A 23649-nucleotide genomic window follows, 5' to 3' on the forward strand; every position below is an offset into this window, starting at 1 on the left:
AGGTCAGAGGAGGTCAGAGGAGGACACTAAGTGGCCGGTTTAAACGCTTCACCATATTTCCATAAGACAGTGGTTCTCAACCTGTGTCATGACCCCTTTCACGGGGGTTGCATATCAGATACCCTGCAATCAGATATTTATATTTGATTCATAACAGTAGCAAAATTATAGTTATGATGTAGCAATGAAATAATTTTGTTTGCTTTTTTTGAGACAGGGTTTCTCTGTGTAGCCCTGACTGTCTTGGAACTCCCTCTGTAACCAAGCTGGCCTTGAACTCAGAGATCCACGTACCTCTGCCTCCAGAGTGCTGGGATTAAAGGCATGCGCCACCATGCCTGACTGCAATGAAATAATTTTATGGTTGGGGACCACCACAACATGAGGAACTGTATTAAAGTGTCACAGCATTAAGAAGGTTGAGAACCACTGCCATAAAGCAAGGTCTCTCACTGAGCCTGAAGTTGGGATTTTGTTGTTATTGTTTGTTTGTTTGTTTGTTGGGTAAGCTGGCAGCCAGCAAGTTCCAGGGAGCCTCATGACTCCATCTCTCAGCACTGGAGTTAACAGAAGCATGCAGCCATGCCCAGCTCTGTGAATAGCGCTGAGGATTCAGCCTCAGGTCTTCATGCTTGAACAACCAAGCATCTCTCTAGCCCCAGCCTCCCATATTTCTTTACTTTTTATCATTCCTAGAGCTAAGGATGGCTGGCTTCTGGACACCCTAAAGTGGAGCATGGCCAGAGATATGGAAGGAAACATCACATTGAGTTGCTTTCCGTTTGGGCTCAAATCAAAGGCTTTGTAAGGACTGGACTGAGTGGGTGATGGGCTCCTCCACTCGCCAGACACAAAGCACACACACAGTGCAGATTATGGTAACAGAGAGGTATGGAGAGCACTCAGAGCATCCTTCATCCCTGCCCCTTAATCGAACGCTAAGAACACAGACATTCAGGGGATGGCCCTCACATCCTCTCCAGTTCCACTCTGGAAAATTGACTTTAACCAAAGAAGATGGGTGAGCCTTGAAACTGCCCTCCTGGAACACTACTGGTCAGAACTCCAGCTCTCCTCGGGCCACCTATGGACTTCAGATGTGACACAGGACAGAAAAGCGGCAGCAGACCTCAGAGGCCACCTGCCTCTGAGCCATTCTCAAAAGTCTTTGCCTGATTCAAAGGCCATCTCCAGGAGATAGGTCATGTGACACACACAGCAAGGAGCCTGAGTCCCCCCAGTAAGGATGCTTGCTGAGTCCTCTTTGCTAATAATAATTCACAGCCACACAATTAAGCAGTGAACGCATCCCAGGGACTCATCCGGAGGCGACAGTTTGCCTCCAGAGCTCCTACGTAGACGTGCACTGATTTCAGATTTCAAGTAGAGATTGGCCAACCCAAATTAGTTGCCTACAACCCCCAGCTTTCTCAAAGGTCTCTCTCTCTTTTTCTTCTATCTTAGGGAATATCACCACAGACACCTCTTGTGACCTTCAGCCATTGTGGCCACAAGGCCACTTCACCAGGCAGCCACTGGGTTGGCAAAGCTGAGGATGGAGCCACCCTGGAAACAGTCATCCAATACATGAGTGCTAGGAGCGAATTTGAACACGTGGGGGTTGAACTCAGATCTGCCATCGCCCACAGATGACCGGAAAGGGGAGAGTAGCAGAGGACACACATACTTGTCAGACACACGAAGCATACACCGTGTTGAATGTGGTAACACTGAAGTACGGAGAGCACTCCTAAAAGACAGACTGCCTGTTCACGCTCCTGAGGGTGCCAGGAATCAAGGCCTTTATGGCTCACTTCCTTGGCCTCGGAGGTCGTGAAGGACATTATGGAGAACTCTGTAGCCCCCTTCAATCTTTCACTTCTTCTGTCTATTTCTTCCCCTGGGAAGGTGGGACCATTATACACTTCACACTCAGAGCCAGAACTTCTGAAAACAGTGATGCCAAGAAAGAAAAGTGGTGCAATCCTTCAAACCTGTCGCCTTGCACCTTGGATGCAAGTCTTGGGAGATAGGGAAAACGAGCTTCAGAGGAAGCCCGCTCTTCTAACATCCCTTGGCGTTTACACTTCTAGCTGAATTCTTAGGGCCTGTATCATGTTGGCTTCCTGGCTGACTTCATACTCTAAAATAAAATAACCCTTTCACCTGACTGCTAACACGGACATCTAGGGTGGGGGTGGGCTGTCTGGGGCCAGAGGTCCACCCACGAGGCTGATGAATCAGGTGTGAAGCTAGCTCCAGCATGTGCACTCCCTAGCCAGTGGAGCTGGCCTCCCAGCTGCCTGTCATTTTCTCCCCTCCCGCCCTTATTTGGAGCCCCTGACAGCTGAGCTGCAAGCAGGGGGAGCTGGGTGCAGGCCAGCCGTCACCCTCTGCTTCCCTGCATGGGTCCTGTTGCCAGGGAGAAAGAATCCTGAGGCGCGCGCCTGGGAAGATAACCAAGGACTCTTTTCTGCTCTTCTCACACCTTTGAAGTGGGGGCCTCTTGAGGCAAATCAGCAAGAATGTGGCTCTTGCATCTGAGGGTCTGGGGTGGGGTGGGGGGTACTGGAGATGCTCAAGGCAAAGGGGCTGTGACAAGCTTTGCTGAACTGATAACTTTAAAAGGGCATCTTCTGCTGGCTCCTCACTCCATCGCTTTATCGCTGCAAGTGACAGAATGGGGAGGGCCCCAGCCTCCTGCGTTCTCAGAGAGCTGGGGGGCTATAAAAACAGGAGGCACTGGGCAGCTGGGAGACAGTGACGAGCAAAAGCTGAGAGAGAAACCGGAGAGGAGCGAGCAGAGGCAGCAAGCATTGGATCGCGCCCCGACCCACGCCAGCATGGGCTCCTTCTCCATCACCATGGGCTTCTTCTTCTTCCTGGCCCTTTGGCTTCCAGGCTACATTGGAGCAAACCCTGTGTATGGTGCAGTGTCCGACACAGATCTGATGGATTTCAAGGTAGGGCCAGGAAGTGGGGGCATAGACTGGGTCTCTTTGGTACTGAGTCTGTCCCTCTGAGACACCCCCCTTTTCCCTGCATTTATTTTTCCTTCATAAAGAACCTGCTAGACCATCTGGAGGAGAAGATGCCGTTACAAGATGAGGTCGTGCCCCCACAGGCCCTGAGTGAGCAGAATGACGACGCGGCAGCTGCACTTAGCTCTCTCTCTGAGGTACCTCCCTGGACTGGGGAGGTCAACCCACCTCAGAGAGATGGGAGTGCCCTCGGGCGCAGCCCCTGGGACCCCTCAGATAGATCTGCCCTCTTGAAGAGCAAACTGAGGGCTCTGCTCGCTGCCCCTCGGAGCCTACGGCGGTCTAGCTGCTTCGGGGGTAGGATCGACAGGATTGGAGCCCAGAGCGGACTAGGATGCAACAGCTTCCGGGTAAGAGGAGCTGTGGAGGGAAATGGGATGGAGTCTGGGTAGGGGGAGCAAACTATGGTCTTGTTAAGGTTCAAACGTTGCCAAGGAATACTACAGGGAGCATCTTTGGCGATAGAGAAACCAGTGCAGTGTTTATTCCTCTGAGTATTCTGGCCTACTATGGTGGATGTTCCAGAAGTTTCAAGACAATGCCAGCAGCTGCTACAGCTTCTGAGCCACCAGCTGGGAAATTAGACCACAAGGCCAAGTCACTTTTGCGTTGCTGATCGGCAGTCAGTGTTCGTCCCAGAGCCTGGCAGATTTAAATGAAATGAACAAAGATTGCCCGCCTTAATGCTTATGAGTGACTTGTTTGCTAGTTTAGGACAGAGGACCATTGGGCTGGACTATGGCTGGTGGGAAATAGTTAGTCACTGGTCAAGCTGGACGGTTTAGCACAGTAAAGTCACATCACCAAACCAATATATTTTTCTCTTTGTAGTACCGAAGATAAGAGCCAGGGAGGAAAGCAGCCAGATTCGCTGGGGCAGGTTGCAGAAGACCCTAAGCCCCCGCGGTGTGTCACGCAGCTTGGTCTCATTGTCACTGAGGTGTGGCAAACACGCTGCTGGAGCCGCTGCTGTCTTCAGCTATCACGACTAAATGTAGACGAGTGGTTCCAGTGGGCTCTCCCTCCCCCTCCGCATATTAAGGTAGAGCCTCACCCCTTTCGGAAAGCAGTTGGAAAAAAATTTTTTTGAATAAACTTCAGCACCAAGGACAGAAGCTGAGGTCTGGGTGATTCTTTCACTTCTGTCCCAGCTCCCTGGTGTCCCCCACCTTGTCCTTCCCTGTCATTTCTCCCTCCCTGACTCTTCTTGGTGAGTGTGTGGGGGCCTCAACACACAGTGCTCAATGCACTCTGCGGCTCACTCCAGCCTCAATCACAGACCACGGAAAAGTCTGCCCTGACCGAAAGTTTACTTACTTTTAATTCATGAAAAAGAAAACACAAACACATCTTTTCCTGATGAGCACAGGCAATGGCACTTGTGCTCAGCAGACAATTTCTTGCACCCCTCCCACGTTTTGGTTACAGCCTGGGCGGTTTTAAGGAGTGCTTAGCAAACCAGGGACTGTTCAAACCTCCTGCTATCTGAGCACCAGCTGCTGTGGTGTGTGAATTACACTTTCATTTTGGACAAGAGCGAGTGGAGGGTGGGTTACACAGCTAGGGGCAGGGAAGGAAGGCTTCCAGGCTGACGAGTGGCAAGTTCAAATGCTTTGTCAACCACCACACCGGTGCATCTCCACCTATCTATCTGTGTCCATCAATCAGGACTAGAAGTCAAACTCAGGGAGCCAAATGCATGTGAAAAATAGCCATGGCCTCCCTAACCCAAGACTGCGGTGCTTGAATTGTACACTGCATAGAGGTGAGAGCCACCAGGAAGCAGCAGTTTATTTATTTTTGGTCTCTCTGTGTAGCCTTGGCTGGCCTCAAGCTCAGGGAGACCTGCCTGCCTCTGCCTTGCTCTAGGCACCAAACTATGGAGAGACCAGGACACCAAGTTCCTTTTAAACAAGGAGGGACTCTTATTTTCTTGCCTGTTTCCCTGGGCGTACGTCCCTGCCTCAGATTCTCACACCGACACCCTCTTCACCCATATACTCACCTTGCTCCGCTCACTCCTGCTGGCCTCTAGCCCAGGATGCCACCATCTGGTGCTCTCTACATCCTACACATTCAAGGCTAATTGTGGACACTGCTTCTTCCCTGAGGTCACAGGCCCAGGAAAACAAGCGACATCACAGGTCACCTTCTAACTCCAATACGACAGTCTGCTGTGTGTGCGGCTGTGTGCTTGTGTCCTAACGTACTGGGCACGTTGTACAGAAGTGGGGAGAAGAGACCAAGTAGTAGAGCACACACATGCAGAGGCAAGGCAAGGCCAGGCGCGACCAGGAGGGGCTGCAGGTGGAGGAAGAACTTCACCCACTTCCAATCAAAATGCTAGCTGGGCCTGGCATGGTGGCACACACCTTTAATCAAAGCACTCAGGAAGTGGGTAGACAGTTCTGTGAGTTCAAGGGCAGCCTGGCCTACAAATTGAGTTCTAGGATAGCTAGGGCCGTTACGCAGAGAAATGCTGTCTTAAAAAACCAACCAAAAAACCCCTCTTATTTGGATCTCAAGTCAGTAGGTGTAAAAGAAAGAAAGAAAAGAAAAAACCCAACAAACAAGAAACAGTCAGTGTAGAACAACTTGGAGGACCAGCGTGAGGTGGGAAAGCATCAGGCTGCACTTGGGAGTCCCTGTGGCTAAGGAACCTCCAGGTGTATGGTAACAAAGGGTTGTCACTGAGTGGAAGGGACAGAAAGGGACACACAAGGTACAAAGTGCCCCTAGGACTTGGAGAGAGCTGAGGCAGGAGGGGCCGGATGAGCAGCTGTCTGTGATGGGCAGCAGAGCCAGAGACACAGCCAGTGGATTTCCTGTCAAATAAGGGGCAAGTGAGCAAGGAGCAGACAGAGGCAGGAATGTGCAGGAGCGCGTGAGCGCATACGCGCGCGCACACACACACACACACACACACACACACACACACACACACACACGCAGAGCGGCGAGGGCTTCTATTCTGCTGGCTGCCATCAGGCTCCTGGCTGCAGGGTGAGTCCTGAAACAGGCACTCAGAACCCAAACAGACTGTCTGCTCTCGCCCTGGTACAGATCAAAGGACCAGTGTTCACAGGTGAGTCAGACCGCAGCAGTGATGGGTGCCATGGAAGAGCCACAGGACTAAGTCCATGCTTTCAGAGACCGACAGGTACTGGGACAGGCAGTGACAGAGAGGTCATGCCTGTCATGATGGCACATGCCTGTAATCCCAGCACTTAGAAAGTAGAGGAGGACAGCTCACGTCATCCTTCGTTACAGCGAGTCTGAGGCTAGTTTGGGTTACATAAGACCCGGTCTCACAAACAGACTGCTTCGAGCACCTTAACTTTTCCCTACCTCAAAGTGGGAATGAAATGAAACCCTGGAAAGAAAGCCCCATGGAGACAAGGTCTACGGAGAAGGTGCAGACATTTTATTCTGACTTCTTAAAGTTACCACAGAACTTCCACCTTCCAAAGGGTCAAATAAAAATAGACTTTTACAAATTAAAAAAGATACAATTTATCTACACAGTGGAATCAGCTAATGTTACCATATAAACAAACAGTGCAAACAGAAAGGCGGAAGCTGGGACTGGAGAGTCACCGAGGTCCACAGGAACCCAGGGCAACACTGCATGTCAACATGGCCCGGCCAGGAGGGCTGGGCTGGCTTTTCCGGAAGCTTTCTTGTCACCAAGGTCTACATCAAACTGTCACATGGCTGGCTGAGTCAAGCTAATGTCCATTCCGGCTGGAACTGCCTAACAAGGTCACATGCAGACAGCTCATAAAATACCAAACTCCCACAGCAGGACCAGGCAGCCACACAAATGCCCAGGTGCAGAAACAAGCCAGGAAAAATGCCTGGAGACAACCTCAGGTGTCCCTCTGTGGAGCTGTGTTTGACAAGGTCCTGTGACACTGGGGGAGGCCACGGAACTGTGGCAGGTGAGATACTGAGCTGCTGGTTCCAAGGGATAAGCCATGGGGGACGGAGTCCAGGGCTTACAGTTAAGAGTTCACAAGCGGCAAAGCTGTTGTCTTTGGGCTTTTCTGGATAGGCAGGTTTAGGAAGAGGGACCAGGAACTGAGTGTCCTAGACAGGCATGGGCTCAAGCTGTAGGGTAGAAGTATCTACACCCTGTCTATTCTAGGCTAAACTGATGGTGACTCAACACACACATAGGACGGACCAACTGCAACCGGTCACCAGGGCTGGCTTGGAGGCAGGAAGCTGTGGACTCAGGTCCTTGAAGGCTGCTATTCTACAAACCCACCAGGCTGGGAAGACGATTCTGTGGTGTGTCATGCTTTTCTCTTGGTGTGGGCAACTGGTTTCCTTCTTGAAGGAGAATACCGTAGGGCAGGCACTCAAGTCAGCCATAAAATGAAGCAGGCAGCCGGCCAAACACAACCCTGCTTAGCAGGGCTATTTCCAACTACTTGTTGGGAGTTTCAATCCCTACCCCCACTTCACAAGTCAGAATCTGAAAAACAGATTGTTCTGGTAATAAGCAAATAGGGAAGAGGGCCAGGGTCGCAGTCAGCTGTAAAGATTCAAGGTAACCCTGACCGAGGTCGTGGAACAATTTCCCAAGTGCTGATCAGAAGACTCTGCCGGGTCCAGAGGCCCCAGTGATAGAGGCCAGGCCCTGGCATGCATTCTCTCCAGCAACTTCCACGATTTAAAAGTATATTAATGTGCCATGTGGTGATGGCGGGCGGACACCTTTAATTCCAGCACTTACAAGGCAGAGGCAGGTGAATCTCCGAGTTCAAGGCCAGCCTGGTCTACAGAGTGAGTTCTAGGACAGTGAGGGCTACACAGAGAGACCCTGTCTCAAAAAACAAAGAAAAAACCAGCATGGAATACAAATGAATGTCACCTGGTATCCAAAGAACACCTACCATGGGCCTAGGTTGCAGGAAAATGAGTGCTGGTGTCTCTACCTGATGTTCACTGAGATGCCAACTCAGAGGACCAGCAGCCAGGGGAGAATGAAGCCATGAAAAACCAGTGAGGGACAAGGGGCAAGAGCATCCCACTCCCTCCCCAGCCCTAAGACCAGCAGCTGCACAAGTTCCTCTTCAAGTCCTCAGTAAGAGAGCTGACTGGGGAGTGGCGCGGGAGCAGGGTGTGAGCAGTGACCATGAGAGGAACTGAACCTTTGACTGGCCCTGGCTCACGACAGCCTGTTTGCCAGCTGGTAGAGCGATTCCAAATTCACTAGGGCTTGGGGTAGCGGTTCTGTCTAGGGGCTCCTCAATTTTGGTTAACTTTGGGAATGAGTCCGAGACAAAGCTGTGTCTGCACCACCAGGACGAGAGATGAAGGCTTAGAAAGTCCAGTAGTTGTGTGGAGGAATGAACTGAGAATGGGTAGAGGGCATGTGTTCCCGGGAGACCAGGTGGAACTGGTGAATGGGGCTACTGAACGCTTCCAGCGAGGGGAGAACTGGGGTTTTAGTGCTCTGTGGGTCTGACTCAGGCCACAGGGCAAGAGCAGAGCACGTGCTCGCTCCTAGGGAACAGAAAGATGATAGGCCAATGAAGAGGACAGAGCTCTAGTATATCTGAGGTCCTGGGTTTGATCCTGGGCCTCTCCAAACATGGGCAACAGTTCTCAGGGCCCAATTCTGGAACTTAGTAATGAACGTGATATGCAAATAACATCCCCAATGTTTGCCTCCGTCCACACCCTTCCCAGAAGGGTCCGGGCAACAGCTGGGCTCGCTGAGAAACAGCAACAGAGAAACACCAAGTGTCTACCCAGGACCTAGCCTGACTTCACCCTGACGTCTCTAGGGGAGCCTGGGGAACAAGAAACAGAAAATTCTTGCTGAGGAAGTTAGTAAAACTCCAACTTTCTGCTCAACACATCCCCAAAACCTCTGACTCCAATCTTCCAGGACTCCGGGCAAGTGGGTGACTAGGAGCCTTCATGCCAGCCGTGGGGCCAGAGCGTGAGCAAGCCACCTGCAGAGGCATCTCTGGGAGAGTGGGCTGGCAGCCGGCAGCCGGGCTCAACTGTCAGAGGGTCTGGTAATGCTGCCGAAGCCGGGCCTGCAGGAACTCATATGTCAAGTTGTGTCGTGTGATGATCCCCACGATCTAGGACAAGGAGAAAACACCCAGGTCACCAGAGTGTCCAGCCCACCAGTAAGGGTGGGTGTGAGGAGAACGGTCCCTGCCATGTACCCCAGGATGTAGAGACAGAAAGAGAATTGGGACCTGCACAGTGTGAGGACATGACAGGGTTAGTGTGCTCATGGCACAGATTTCCTATTCTCAGGAAGCATGGGGACAGATGGAGCTGCACAAAAGGAACCAGCGGGCCCTGAAGTGGGAGCAGGGAGAGGGGGTAACTAAAAGGGACCCTGCCCCTTTGGAAGAGCCCCCTGCTTTCTCTCAACACAGATCTGTATGTGGTCCAGACTTTCTTTTATTGTTTTTGGTTTGGTGGAGAGAGGGTTTTATTCACAACACAGCCCAGGCTGACCTTGAACTTGCCACCTTCCTGTGTGCTGTGCTGGGATTACAGGTGTGTGCCACAATGCCTGGCAGAACTAGCCTGTGTTTTATTTTGTGTACTTGTTTATGAATAAACCTAGGCACATGCTCTGCCGCTGAGCTGTACCCCAATGTGCGTCATGTCCTGTCTTACGAGTTTCTATTGCTGTGACAGAATGCCATGGCCAAAAGTAAGTTATGGAGGAAAGTTTATTTCAGCTCCATTATAATCCATCACTGAGCAAAATCAGCACAGGAAGTCAAACAGGACAGGGACGTGGAGGCAGAAACTGGTGCAGAGGACATGAAGGAGTGCTCTTTATCGACTCTTCATGACTTGCTCAGCCTGCTCTGTTATAGCACCCATGACCACCAGCCCAGGGATGGCATCATTTACAATGGGATGGGCCCTCTCACATAAATCATTAGCTAAGAAAATGTACTACAGCTTTGCCTACAGCCCCATATTACGGAGGCATTTTCTCAATTCCGAGTCCCTGTCCCCGAATGACTCTAGCTTTTATCAAGTTGACATAAAACTGGCTAGCGTATGTCCTTAAACAGGACACATGCCAAGCCTGGTGGCACATACCTATAACAGCATTTGGGAGGCTGAGTCAAGAGGACTCCTCAAATTCAAGGCCAGTCTGGAAAGGAAGGGGAGGATGAGGGAAGGCAGGTTGTCCCTTTAAAGAGGTACTACTTCCTCCCAGGGTCATTTTGGTGACATGTACTGAAGACCTTCCAAAGGGGACTAAAACTCAGCCAGATGAGGAGGACAGGAAAACGGAGCACACAGCCACGCCGTTCGACTGTGCACAGGAGGAGCATTGTAGCTCAAGGGTAGAGTGCCTGCCTCCATGCAGCTGAGGTGAGCACCTGCGGGAAAAGCCACCGTGAATGACAGAACCTGTGCACAGCAAAGTGGACAGGGCAGCGACCTCGGCAGGGCAGGGGTCAGGACTGACTTTTATTTGTGTTTTCTTATTTTGCTACAATATAGTATAATAATATAACAATAGCTATGTAATTAAAAAATTAGCCGGGCGGTGGTGGCGCACGCCTTTAATCCCAGCACTCGGGAGGCAGAGGCAGGCGGATCTCTGTGAGTTCAAGGCCAGCCTGGGCTACAGAGTGAGTTCCCGGAAAAGGCGCAAAGCTACACAGAGAAACCCTGTCTCGAAAAACCAAAAAAAAAAAATTAAGCTGGGCCGGGCGTGATGGCACACGCCTTTAATCCCAGCACTCGGGAGGCAGAGGCAAGCGGATCTCTGTGAGTTCGAGGCTGGCCTGGTCTACAGAGTGAGTCCCAGGACAGCCAGGGCTGTTACACAAAAAAATCCTGTCTCAAAAAACCAAAAGAAAAAAAAAATAGTAAGTTGGGCTGACAAGATGGGTCAGTGGGTAAACACACTCACCACGCAAGCCTGGTGACCAGAGTCCAATTCCCAGAACCCAACCCACTCAAGGTGGAAGGAGAGAACCAACCCTACAAAGCTGTGCTCACATACCACACAAACGTAATTACCTCTGAAAAGAAATGATGCAAGAGTCTGCGAACGTGATCTCTGGGTGTGCTATCTTTTAAAACCCTCTGAGAACTTCGCCTTAACTTCTATTAATGCTACAAATGCCCCTAAGAGGCAGGAGGAGCCAAGGAACACAGACAGGGAGGAAATGAGCCCTGGAGCAGAGACAAGAACAGGCAATGGAAGATGGACGGCAGACCACGGGGTGCCCCCTGCTGGACGGGTGCGACAGACATGCACATGGGGAAGAGTCAGGGTGAGAGGACAGACCAGAGGGAGCCAGGGACACGGCTCTCCCCCACCCACTCTCTCACTCACCTCCCCCACTGCATTCACCACAGGCAAGTGGCGCAGGCCCATGGTTCTGAACAGGTTGAAAACTTGGGAAACATGGGTGTTGGGGGAGACAGTGAATGGTGAAGGGTTCATATATGGGGTGACATCCTGCAGAAGAGAAAGCAAGAATCATCCACAGCCTGGGATAAGCATGGACGTAGCATGTGGGACAGCCCCAAGAGACAGCCCTCCTCACCACAATCATCCGGGGATTCAGCAGTGTGAGATCCAGGTCATGTATGTCTGGATACCTTGGATAGTCCTCGGCCATCTCAGCATAAGAAAGGCGTGGCTGGCTGGCACTCTGCAATTCCGACCAAAACAGTGTCCTTGCAACAAACAGCAGCCGCCAGGAGGGTCATTAACAGTCCCTCCCCAGGTATGCTAGTCCCTTCCAGTCACAGGCCACCCAGGGGGACAAATAGTACAACAGCCACAGTGGGTGCTAAGGAGGGAGACAGCCCAATAGCAAACTAGCTTCTAATGGATGAGAAAACTGCTAACAGGGGTTGTGGGTTGATTTAGCACCCTAAAAACCAAAAGGAAGAGAAAGGATGGGTATGGGGGAGCTGACAGGAGGAGGGGCACTACTTCCACTAACACATGCAGGAAAGTCCACTTCCACCAGATTAAAACCCTGCAGTAGGAAAGGCAGACATGGCGGCACATGCCTGTAATCCCAGCACGTGAGTGCTGCAGACAGGAGGATCAGGCATTCATCCTCAGCTATCCTGTGAGGTAAAGACCAGCTTGGGCTATATGAGATCCTGTCTCAACAACAAAGAAAGCAAAAGCCCTCAGATGTGAAAAGCTCACAGGCCAGCAGGCAGGAGACAGTGGACAAAATGTGTCAAAGGCTAGCAAGGGCCAAGTGGAGTCACCCAGCTCTCAGCTCCCTCAAGACCTCGGAGCTCACAAACCGCAAGCGGCCTATGAGGCCGAGCTCCCCACTCAACAGCAGCTGTGCACACATCACACACAGAACCACCTCTCCCTGAACAACAGGGCCTGACCCTGCTGCCTTCCTGCCTTCCCGGACACCAGGACCCAAGACTTACAGACTGACTTTCGGAATAACACACTCCTCGGACAAGCAGGGTGACGAGCTGCGAGCGCAGGACAAGGCCGTGGAAGGTCAGCGGACGGAAGCGCTCCTCCATGGTCCAGTCTTCACTTGGGGACTGGTCAGGGTATAGGTTGGGGTAGGGAGTGTATCTGTTACACAAAAACCAGATGCTGCCTCGTATACCCTCAGCAGGGTGACTTCTGCACATCCCATCATCTCCAGCAAGCTCTAGGGCTCACTCCCAACCCCTGTGTCCAGGGTGCTCTGTATGGAGGCTGTAGGCAGCCACTGTGAGGCCCTCACCTCCTCTCCAGCATCTGCTGCAGCAGGTCCTCCTTCTCTGCCGGCTCCTCTGAGGCCACATGCTCATCACACACATTTCGAAGCTCACTGGAAGGGTAAGACTTCATGGACTGGCCCCGCTTGCGCTGCTCACCAGCACGGGTAAGGATACTGGATTTCTATGGGGGGTGGGGAGACAATGAGTCTTTACAGGAGCCAAATGGCAGTGCTGGGCACACAAACACAGGAGCATCAACAGGGTGTGATGATGGGATAGCACTTTTCATGGAGGTCTGCAAGCCTCTCAGAGGTGCAGGGCAGTCAGTCCTTGGACTTGACTATAAACCTGAGGCCTCACACAGAGATAGGTCAGCCTCTACCACTGCACTACACCCCCAACTCCACCAGCTCGAGCCTGTCACTTGACCTTGCCAGTCAGTCTGACTGGGTTTAGTGCTATCGAAGCAGCCTCTGGGTGTCTGTTTCCACAGGACCAGATCCCCGGGGCTTTGACCTCACAGACGGATGAAGCTGGGATCCAGCTGGGAGAAGCAGGTCACAGTTGTGTGTGTATGCATGTGTGTCTGTGTTCTCGGGGCTCTATCTTGTCCTGGCCCCTTCCTGTACTCTTCTGTCTGCTCTCTCTCCACCATGCTGCTGCTGTTCCCCTCTGCACACCTTCCTGGCCCTGACAGACAGACACCTCTCAAACACAGGGCAAAAGAAATCCTTCTAAGTGGTTTCTTTATTTGCTGTTTTGTTTTTTCGAGACAGGGTTTCTCTGTGTAGTTTTGGTGCCTGGCCTGGAACTCATTGTGTAGACCAGGCTGGCCTCGAACTCACAGAGATCCGCCCGCCCGCCTCTGCCTCCCGAGTGCTGGGACTAAAGGCGTGAGCCACCGCCGCCCAGCTTTTCTACGTGGTTTTATGCCACACACTATTTTGTCACAGTGACGCAAACTTCTCTACTGCGTCCAACCGCATAGTTTTCCCGCCTTAAGACTCCACCTTCTCCCATTTGGGGAGGCGCACCTCCATTCTGCAGAGGGAAAACAACTTTTCTCTTACACTCCGTCTTGGAGGGACCATCAACCTGTGTCTGCCCTTCCCAAAGACACCAAAGGCAATGGGTGGGCACATAGTCTGTGTGAGGTGATGGACCTGGACTGAGTTGGTAGCTACCCAAGGGCAGAGACCAGCCAGTGCCCATTCCTCCTGGTATCCCAAATGGCATTATGAAGCCAGTATCTGCATTCCTAGAGCTCACAGCTTGGTCTGCAGCTTCCAGTCAATTTCCTTCTCACTCTTTTTGGCTGTGGTTTATTGGGACAAGGTTTCCCTCTATAGCCCAGGCTGGTCTGAAGCTCACAGTGATCCTCCTGCCTGGGCCTCCACTCTCCTAAGTAGGTCAGAGTCCATCTGTGTCAGCAACTCTAGCACCCTCCCTGATGCTGCATACGGTAAATAATTAACATCAAGTCTGCTGACTTTAAGAAAGAGCCCACCCGGGCTGGAGAGATGGCTCAGAGGTTGAGAACACTGACTGTTCTTCCAGAGGTCCTGAGTTCATGAGTTCAATTCCCAGCAACCACATGGTGGCTCACAACCATCTGTAATGAGATCTTAGTGCCCTCTTCTGGATTGCAGGAATATATGCAAGCAGAACACTGTAAACATAATAAAATAAATAAATATTAAAAAAAAAAAAAAAGAAAGAGCCCACCCACCGCTTCCTGCTGCCCAAGTGAGCACACATCCTCCGAGAAGCCCACTGTGTCGTCACCTGTGAGGGTGCTGCAGACTTGCCCTAGACTGACAGAGTCCAGTCCACCCCAGCTTCAGAGGCAGCCCTACAGTCTGCATGCTGGGCCAGATGGTCCTTCCTCACTGGCCTTCCCTTTTGGGCCATTTTTTTTTTTTTTTTTACCTTGAACTTGATGTTGTTGCTGATGAGCTGGTTGCCCTTCATGAACTCCTTCTCATTGCCCCGGTTCTCTGTGACCACTGGGAAGGCGTGGTGGACGGTGGTGCGCAGGATGCTCACCAGAGACTGGATGCGAGTGTGTGGGTAGACGTACGTCAGGTTGGGCTCCATGATGTCACTGGCTCTCAGCCTGCGCAGGAGGAAGCTAGAACAGCCTCAAAGACACCACTGCCACTGGGGACAGGCTGGACTGGGGACAGACTGGACTGGGGACAGGCTGGACTGGGCAATGCTGCCTCTCCATCGCCACCTGGGTCACTGGGGCCTCTCTTCTGACCATCTCCAGTAGTTCCCCAAACTTCCACCACCATGCCTGCTACACTGCTCCCCACTTCATCATGCTAGAGGACCACTGTTACCTCTCCATGAACCTCTCCAGCTTTCCCAGGGTTGGCCAGCCACTCCTTGAATGCCACATCACATGCTGTGTATCACTACTAATCACTAATTGTCTTGGAATCACAAGGGCGATTCTGGAGTCCTTGTTTAGACCAGAAGGGCAAGCCAGAGCCCACTGATCTGTTCCAGCCCTGCACACTCATCCATGCCCGTTTTCCTACTGTAGAAAGGGCTGACAGGCTCACAATGCTGAAAATTTTTGCTGAGGAAAGGCTGCTGACCCTGCATTAGCTCATAAGGCCTGCCTGATACACAGATAAGAGGTGGGACTCCTGTGGACGCCCCAGCTGAGATAGTGTGGTGCTTGGTGAGGTGTGTGGGTAGGCCAGTGTCACTGCCAGGGCTTTGTGTGTTCTCGGTGTGAACATCTAGCCAAGGTAAAAGCTTGACCCAGTTCTCACCGTTTACTTGGTCAGGACACTAAGAAGCCAAATAACCACAAAGCAGCCTTGCCTCTGGACCCCATCATGCCACCCAGCCTGACCTCCAGACGTAGCCAACTCAAGCTGCTCAACATCCCCAAACACACAGGGGACACGAATGGACTTTCTTCTAATCTGAGCAATGGGAGCTACTGTTTCCCACCCTGACAGGCTCTGCAGGCCCCGCACTTAGAGACTCTGGTACAAAGATGAGTGAAGAGGCCAGTATCTTACTTGTCCATTTCCACCTCTGTCTCCCACTCCAGAAGAGGCACACCTCGCAGGCCGATGTGGATGTCATAAATGCCCTTATTGAAAAAGTCTCCCGTCCACTTGGCCACCTAGAACACAAAGCAGAGACCTGAAGACAGCCCTTGAGATGAGCCTGGCCCTCGGCCCACCAGCAGCCAGGGCAAGCGCTCACCATCAGAGTGATCATAATGGGAAGTCCGTATGTGATCTCATTGGTAGACTCGATCAGGATGACTGTGAGACTGATGGTCATTCTCACAACCCCACCCAAGAAAGCCGCCGCACCGATTAGGGCAAAGGTCCCGGAATAGATGTGGCCCAGTCCTATGTAGCTGATGAAGAGAGAAACAGAACTAGATTAGACTCACATTGGTGCTGTGGGCTCACACACTTGTGAACATGGGCACACGTGCACACGTCACCACACTACCTTTTCAAGATGTTGGCAACTAAACGTCCAAAGGCTGCTCCACACAGCAGAGAAGGCACGAAGAGGCCACTGGGGACAGAGGTGCCGAAAGTCCAGCACGCCAGCAGGAAATAGAGGACGAAGAATAAGGCCAAGGTGACGGGGCTGAAAGTCCCTGCAGGGTGAGAGCAGACTTGAGTCACACTAGCAGATGCCAGCACAGGCCCAGAAGACTGTGTTGGGCCTCTCCAGGTCCTCTGTAGCCAGCCTGGTCACACCATCAACAGTGTGCACACGGACACCCACCATCCTGGTGGAAGAGCTGCAAGATGGCAGACTCCTGGGAGTTGAAGAAGAGCGTGGCCATGTCATTGTAGGTATCATTGGGACAGAAAAACGTCTTGATGGTTGAATTCACATCTTCTGATGTGGCCTAAGGAAGAGATGAAAAGTCAATATAAGGCACCAGACCGGGACATACAAGTCTTCAGTGATGTCTCCTAAGAGGTCAGACATCTGGCGGACAGCTTTTCCAATGGGAGGAGCTGGGGTCTAGCCGGAAGAAGTGGGTACACACCTATGTATGGGCAGTAGGTGGCAGTGGACTATGATGCTGGGCTCTTGTATTCTGAATGTGGAGTGGAATAATCAGGGTGAGGGTGAAGGCCCTCCTCATCCACACTTTTTCTTTTCTGTCTTTCTTTTTTTGAGACAGGGTTTCTCTGTGTAGTCCTGACTGTTCTAGAACTCGCTGTATAGACCAGGCTGGTCTGGAACTCACAGGCAGAGGCCCGCCTCCTAAGTGCTGGGATTAAAGGCGTGCGCCACCACTGCCCAGCAACACTTAAAAAAAAAAAAAAAGAGTATTTGTGTATGTCCGTGTGAGTGTGAGTGTAGGTGCACAACTGCTGCAGCAGGCGTGTGGAGGGCACATGACACTGCGCTGAGGTCTCTTATTCACAGCTGCACGTGTCAGACTAGCTGGCCCCCCAACTTCCTGTCCACACCTCCCATCTTGCTGTAGCAGCACTGGGATTACAGATACAAGCTGCCATGTCCAGCTTTACATGGGTTGTGGAGATCTGAACTCAGGTTCCTGGACTCGGACGGCAAGTGCTTTCCCCGCTGGGCCATCCCCTCGACCTATTCACACTCATCACTAAGCACAGCTACATCAGTCACCACGGACTTGTTTCCTCCTTAGTGCAGATTCTGAAGGGACACAGCTAAGCGCTCAGACGAGAGAGCGCCCTCTGTGGGCTGTGCGACGGTGATGCAGGTTAGAGACAGAAGTGGTAGAGGCGGCAGGAGCCTAGGAAGCAGAGCCCAGGTCATCACGTGACCTAAAGCCCCCCAACTCTGGTTCCAAATGAAGAAAAAAATGCTTTATTCTGGATTTTCTGCAAAAGAAACCAACCTCAACATGAGGCCTGACAGCAATGCCACGTTCCTGGCCACTCTTCCTCCAATCCCACTACGAGAACACAAGCCAAACGATGGAAAAGACTAGAATCTTTCCTAGTGTTCTAGGCTTCACACTCTTGACACCCTGTGTGAGCACGGGATTCTGGTGCCACCTGACTTAGGAGTAGAGGCAGGACATCTACAGATGGATGGTCCTCGATTTCTGGTTGGTGGTAAGCAGCGGCTGGGCTTCACCCCACTGCTGTCCCTGTGAATATGGACATTGAGGATAAGGGATCACCCGGATTCTGCTCCACTAATGATGCTATAAAGATGCCCATCTGTGGACACAGTAACAACACTGGATGATGGTGTTTATACTTCTAGCAGGTGAACCCAGCCAGGCAATACAACAGGATGTGGACTCATTAGGAGGTAGGACAATGCCCCCTGTTGGTAGGCAGAGAGACGAGTGGAGAGGAACAGTGCACAAACTGTTGGCTATGGCTTAATAATTGATACATTCAGGGTTTCCCAGACCACGCTGGAGGGATGCCAGCCCCCGAGGTTCTCTAAAAAAGGTCTTGAGGCCGGGCAGTGGTGGCGCACGCCTTTAATCCCAGCACTCGGGAGGCAGAGGCAGGCGGATCTCTGTGAGTTCGAGGCCAGCCTGGTCTCCAAAGTGAGTTCCAGGAAAGACGCAAAGCTGCACAGAGAAACCCTGTCTCGAAAAACAAAAAAAAGGTCTTGAGGTCAGCTGCATGCACAAAATTAGACGGCTTCAACACTGACTCTGCCACTCTCCAAAGACATTGGGGAGGTCTTTAACTTAGGAAACTTTGCTTTCCCTCACCTACAAAATGGAATAATACCTTCCCCTTCATACTACGTGTTACAGCTGAGGGATCCTGGGTCAAGATCTCACTTTGCCTCTGTCTTCTCACCTGAAAAATGGGGATACTATTACCAGCCAGCAAAGTGAAGAAGAATAAAAACGAAGAGCTCGGCGAGGTACTCGTTTGTGGAAGACCTGAGACACAGCGCTTTCTTTCCCTAGCGCTTGCTGGATGACCAGCCACCTTTTCTGGTTTGAGTTCATCTCCTCAGGTTCGCCCACTGAGCACAAACTGTCCTGTGTTTTTCTTATTATTAGTGTTCCACAGCAAAATACATTTTGAAGTTTGGTCTCATAAACGAAATGGCCTTGGGAGTAACTGGGTGTCAGCAAACTTCCTCCTCTTTACCAGTCACACAAAGTCTCTGTGGTGCCTTCTTTCGTCCCAGGCATCTGAAAGGTCACCCTTTGCCTGATGTGGCCCTTGGCTACAGCTTGTTGACCTCTCATTTAAAACATTCTAGGGCTTCCCAGATTGTTTCCTGGGGACTGAAGAGTCGGCCCTCCCAGACAGGCCCCCCGGGCTCCGACAGCTCTGGGCTGCTACTTGGAAACAAGAAGACAGAGTTCACACAATGTTCAGCAGCTTCTTCCACCTTGGAGACCAAGCCACATGCTGCCTCTGGGACCATCAGAGTGGACCAAACCTAAAGGTAGAGTGCACTCCCATGACCTCCTAAAGGCGGCAAAGGAGAAGCGCAGAAGGGGACATGTGCCAAGGAAAGCAGCCCACAAGAGCCAGATGCTGGGAGGCGTTAGCGTCACCCCACGAGTGACTCTCATATCACAAAGGTGAGGTGGTGGGTGTCGTAGCCCTAGGCCAGTGTGTTCCTGCAGGCCAAGAGGGACAAGTGTAAATGGGGCATGGACAGAAGTGAACAGTTAGCTACTGAGCATGCTTCCCATGAGTGTTATTCCCTAGAGAAGAGCAGCCAGAGTTCTTGACACCGTAGAAAAGACAGACGGCAACCGGGTGCTCAGGTAAAGCACGTTCAGTGGGCATGGAAGAGCACGGCTCTAAAGAGACGCACATTTCTGGATGGAGGGTAAAGGCACCAGGTTTGCGGGCTTACCTGGAGCTGGAACGAGCCATTACCAGTTTGACTCGCAGAAGACATCTGTCGGCACTCTCCTAACACCATGGAGGCCACAAACACCACCACAGTGGTCACCAGGGACACCAAGAGGCTCTCTAAGACTCTAGAAAACAGAGCACAGCTGTCAAAATGCATCAAAAGATGTCTAGGCTTGAGCGTGCACAATTACCTGACCTGCCCCACCAACCCTCTCCCCACGGGGCAGGCCCAGCAGCCCTGGTCGGGGCACACAGAATTCACTCCAGACTTGCTCCATCTAGCTAGCTGCAACAAAGGGCAGGCAGTTAGCTGATGAAAGCAGCTGTTCCACACACATCATTTTCTCTAAAGAGCTAAATGGCTTTTCTTCTCTAAGTTCCGGGCAAGGGCAAATCATGACTCCAGCTGCTCAGCTGACCCTCCTGACCTTTGGTATGTGTGTCAGCAGCAGGTCAGAAGAGGGTGGGTCACCCAGTCACTCAGATTTAAACTTGGCCTCAGCTTCTCTGGCCTGCACAGGGCATTTATGAGCATGTGCATATGCTCAGTCTCAGAGAGGAAATCAAATGGGTGTGGGAAGCAGGGTCTGCTCACAGGACCATCTTCCTTGGGAGAGATGGCCCGCCCACAAGGGGCTAACTGCAGGTACCTGACGAGCTTAGGTTTCGGGTGCACGTTGCGCATACGATACTTTGCAAGCCTCTTGTTCAGACAGTTGAATGTGGCTCCCAGGAGGCCCCCAATGACCCCCATCACGATGAAGAAACCCAAATCCAGAGCTGTCCAGAGATGACATTTTTTATCAGAGTCAGAGCACTGAGAGAAGGGGAGGGAGGGAGAGAGAAAACCAGAGCGGCCATGAGAGCAGGGAGGGGGGACAGAGACAGACCAAGAGCGGAGCGCCCTGCTTCCCTGCCGAGGGTCCAGGCCCCCCGGGCACACTGCTCACGCAGCAGCCACCTACACCTCTAGTTCCTACTTAAGAGCAAGTTTCAGGGTCAAGTAAAATATCCTGGGAGGAAGGGTAAGACATACCTTAAATTCACCGAAGTTCAGCAATCCGGGCAGCTGGAAGGAGCCCCAACTTCCAAACTGAATCCCAGAACGGAAGAAGTTGAGGGTGAAGGCGGCAGACATGGAACAGAAGAGCTACAGGACAGGTACCAAAAAAAAAAAGAACACCGGTGACATCACACTCTCTTCCCGACAGTCCTCTCACCTTTAATTCATTCATTCATTCATTCACTCATTTACATATCTGTGTGTCTGTGGCGGTCAGAGGACACCTGTGGGAGTCAGTCCTCTCCTTCCACCGTGTGGGTGTCAAGGGACCAACTCAGGTCTGGCATGGCAGCAAGTGCCCCTATCCATGGGACATCTGCCAGCCAGCCAGTCCCTTGAAAATCCATTACTCCACCAGGGTGGTGGCACAGACACTCAAAGGGCAGAGATCTCTGTGAGTCTGAGGCTAGCCTGGTCTACACAGTGAGATCCTGTCTCAAAACCAAACCAAAACAATAACAAAAACAAACAAAGATCAAAACCCCATGGCAAGCCGGGCAGTGGTGGCGCACGCCTTTAATCCCAGCACTTGGGAGGCAGAGGCAGGCGGATCTCTGTGAGTTCGAGGCCAGCCTGGTCTCCAAAGCGAGTTCCAGGAAAGGAGCAAAGCTACACAGAGAAACCCTGTCTCAAAAAACCAAAAAAAAAAAAAAAAAAAAAAAAAACCCCATGGCTCCAGAAGGGACCTTCGGAGGTGACTGGGTTCAGGGTTTAGGAAGCACTGCCAGGCCCTTCCTCGGAGAAGGCAGGCTTCGAGTCGGTGCCCCACCACCCTCCACGAATGCCTGATGCTGAGAACTCCTTACGGCCTACACCCAGGAGGAAGGAGGACACAACAGAGACGGGTCAAGTCACGGTGCTGCCGTCCCTCCTCCCCAACAGAGACTCGCACATTTTCACGGCACAGGGTTCACAAGACAGAAGAGCAGCCGTTTGGCACGGGACGGACAGTTGGGAGGTGAGTGGACTCGTAGGAAGAGCACAAAAGTCCTCTGTTTGGAGGCCAGGGCTGCTATGACAGGGAGGTTCCATGGAGTCAGTCTGCTAGCTCCAACCAAAGGACAGTTACGTGTTTCAAGTGATGGTCGGGTACATTCCAGACTTGTGCTTGGGTCCAAGAGGTGGCTTCCATGGACAGTCTCCTTACCACTTTCCACGTGAGCCCCTGGTTCCAGAAGGACGAGCCCTCCTCCAGACTGAACAAGGTACCCCCTATGGGGGCCCCAAAAGCTGCAGCAACTCCAGCAGCCGCCCCTGCTGATACAAAGTCTCGCTTGTCTCTGAGGAAGAGGAGGGGAGAGGGAGAGAGTGCACTTGTTTATTTAAGAAAGAGCCTTCAGAACACTTCTTTACCCATGAGCCTTTTCCCTCACAGCCGTAAGCGTCAGGGTCACACACAGCAGGGTCCTGACAGGCAGTCATAGCCGCCTCTGAGCTACACACTCCCCACATCCTTGAGCTTGAACGTGAAATGTTCTCCAGTGTGTTCACGGCCATCACCCTGAGGCACTACTGGAAGGCGTGGAATTTGAGAAATGGAGCCTAGTCGGAGGATGTTAGGTGATTTGGAGTATACCATGGGGGTACTGGAACCCACCCCAAGCCACAAGATGAAGGACACTGAAACCTTCACAACTGTGAGGGAAAATTAGCCTTTCCTTCTTTCAGAGGCCCAGCGCAGGTATTTGTTAGCCAACACACTGCATCTCATCCCCTCAGGGCCGACAGCTTCCCCTGAGCAGGAGCTCTCCGATCTGAATGGCTTTATTCAGATAAAGGAACATGGAACAGGCTCCCAGCTCAGCGACCATCCAATGGTTGCTACTGAACCATGTTCCCACAAAAGCAGAGCCCTGGTGAGGACGGCGGCGGCGAGTCTAAGCAGAAAGCCATGCCTTGTGGGATACGAAGACGAAGGTGTTCCATATGCTGCAAGGGGTGCCCGACAGTGACACACAAACCCAGGGCAACCGAGTCTAGCTGGCGGGGTGCCCCTCCCGGGCTGGGTTTCCAGTTCTGAGGCACCATCCTTGCCTGAAGTGGCTCTTAGACAAATGGAAAGGACAAGAGCTTGGTCCTCTGTGTTCACTCTCAGGAAAAAAGCACAGAGCCCTGCCTTTTCTGCCAGCCAGGGGTCCTAGGGAGCCAGGCTAGTGTGGAGTGAGGGTGCTGCCGCACCGCCCAAAGCTTACCTGTCACTGCGGAAGTAGGGGAAGTTGAACTGGATCTTCCGTAAGGAGATGCTCTGAAACTGAAATGGGGGAAACAAAGTTAGAGAGGCCACGAGGGCAGAGCACAGGAACCCATGATCCCCAGGGAGGCCCACTTGTCTGTGCAATTGCATACATGTGTTGCAAGAGAAGCATCCAGGACAGCAAGCTACAAAACAAGGAAGTCACCTAGGGTATGGGAGCTTCAGGATTCACCCTGTGCACTGTCAACGAGTCAGGAAGAGGGGACAGCAGAGTTGGGGGCTGGGAGGGACCTAGACCAGCTGCATATGATGGCATTAGCTCTTTCAGGGGATGACACTGGCACCCTAGATTCTCACACAGGCCCCCACGCCATGCTTGGCCTCTTTCCACTTCCAGGCTCATTTCTGGGAGGCCTGGTACTTGAGCAAGACAGCAAGTAAGACAACAAATGGCCCTGGAACGGAGCCTTCGTCCTTTGCCCCAACAACCCTAGTCCAGGTAAGTAAGTCCCTTTCTTAGAACAGGAGGGGAAGGTCCAAAAGTGATGGTTCTCAGCCGGGCGGTGGTGGCGCACGCCTTTAATCCCAGCACTCGGGAGGCAGAGGCAGGCGGATCTCTGTGAGTTCGAGGCCAGCCTGGTCTCCAAAGCGAGTTCCAGGAAAGGCGCAAAGCTACACAGAGAAACCCTGTCTCGAAAAAAAAAAAAAAAAAACCAAAAAAAAAAAAAAAAAAAAGTGATGGTTCTCAAGGGACCAAGACTTCTCAAACAAAAGCCCAGGTGTCTAAAAAAGCCC

General features: G+C 52.0%; 2 protein-coding genes across 2 annotated transcripts in view; one reads left to right on the plus strand and one right to left on the minus strand.

Moving 5' to 3' along the window:
- Positions 1 to 2577: 2577 nt before the first annotated feature.
- On the plus strand, positions 2578 to 4156 carry Nppa (natriuretic peptide A). Its single transcript, XM_052716974.1, has 3 exons — positions 2578 to 2963; positions 3065 to 3391; positions 3873 to 4156. The coding sequence occupies exons 1-3, from the start codon at positions 2844 to 2846 to the stop codon at positions 3882 to 3884; spliced, it is 459 nt and encodes a 152-aa protein (XP_052572934.1). The 5' UTR covers positions 2578 to 2843; the 3' UTR covers positions 3885 to 4156.
- Positions 4157 to 6444: 2288 nt separating this feature from the next.
- Clcn6 (chloride voltage-gated channel 6) overlaps positions 6445 to 23649 on the minus strand; it is a 39865-nt gene continuing 22660 nt past the window's right edge. Inside the window, exons 9-23 of the mRNA XM_052714975.1 lie at positions 22853 to 22911; positions 21808 to 21940; positions 20634 to 20747; positions 20248 to 20414; positions 19596 to 19722; positions 16530 to 16656; positions 16245 to 16398; positions 15987 to 16146; positions 15797 to 15903; positions 14685 to 14871; positions 12779 to 12936; positions 12468 to 12624; positions 11606 to 11713; positions 11392 to 11517; positions 6445 to 9145 (exon numbers count right to left, since the gene is read on the minus strand). Coding sequence (XP_052570935.1) covers positions 9065 to 9145; positions 11392 to 11517; positions 11606 to 11713; positions 12468 to 12624; positions 12779 to 12936; positions 14685 to 14871; positions 15797 to 15903; positions 15987 to 16146; positions 16245 to 16398; positions 16530 to 16656; positions 19596 to 19722; positions 20248 to 20414; positions 20634 to 20747; positions 21808 to 21940; positions 22853 to 22911 — 1965 coding nt within the window. The 3' untranslated portion in view covers positions 6445 to 9064. The remainder of the gene's footprint in view (positions 9146 to 11391; positions 11518 to 11605; positions 11714 to 12467; positions 12625 to 12778; positions 12937 to 14684; positions 14872 to 15796; positions 15904 to 15986; positions 16147 to 16244; positions 16399 to 16529; positions 16657 to 19595; positions 19723 to 20247; positions 20415 to 20633; positions 20748 to 21807; positions 21941 to 22852; positions 22912 to 23649) is intronic.

The sequence above is a fragment of the Peromyscus californicus genome, unplaced genomic scaffold (genome assembly GCF_007827085.1).
Source record: "Peromyscus californicus insignis strain IS unplaced genomic scaffold, ASM782708v3 Scaffold_5__1_contigs__length_169319896, whole genome shotgun sequence".
Classification (NCBI taxonomy): Eukaryota; Metazoa; Chordata; class Mammalia; order Rodentia; family Cricetidae; genus Peromyscus; species Peromyscus californicus.

Excerpts from the sequence above, each read along its gene's own strand:
- Nppa (XM_052716974.1), top strand. The coding sequence starts at position 2,844 with ATGGGCTCCTTCTCCATCACCATGGGCTTCTTCTTCTTCCTGGCCCTT. Across the intron at positions 2,964-3,064 it reads CAGATCTGATGGATTTCAAG|AACCTGCTAGACCATCTGGA; the intron begins GTAGGGCCAGGA and ends TCCTTCATAAAG.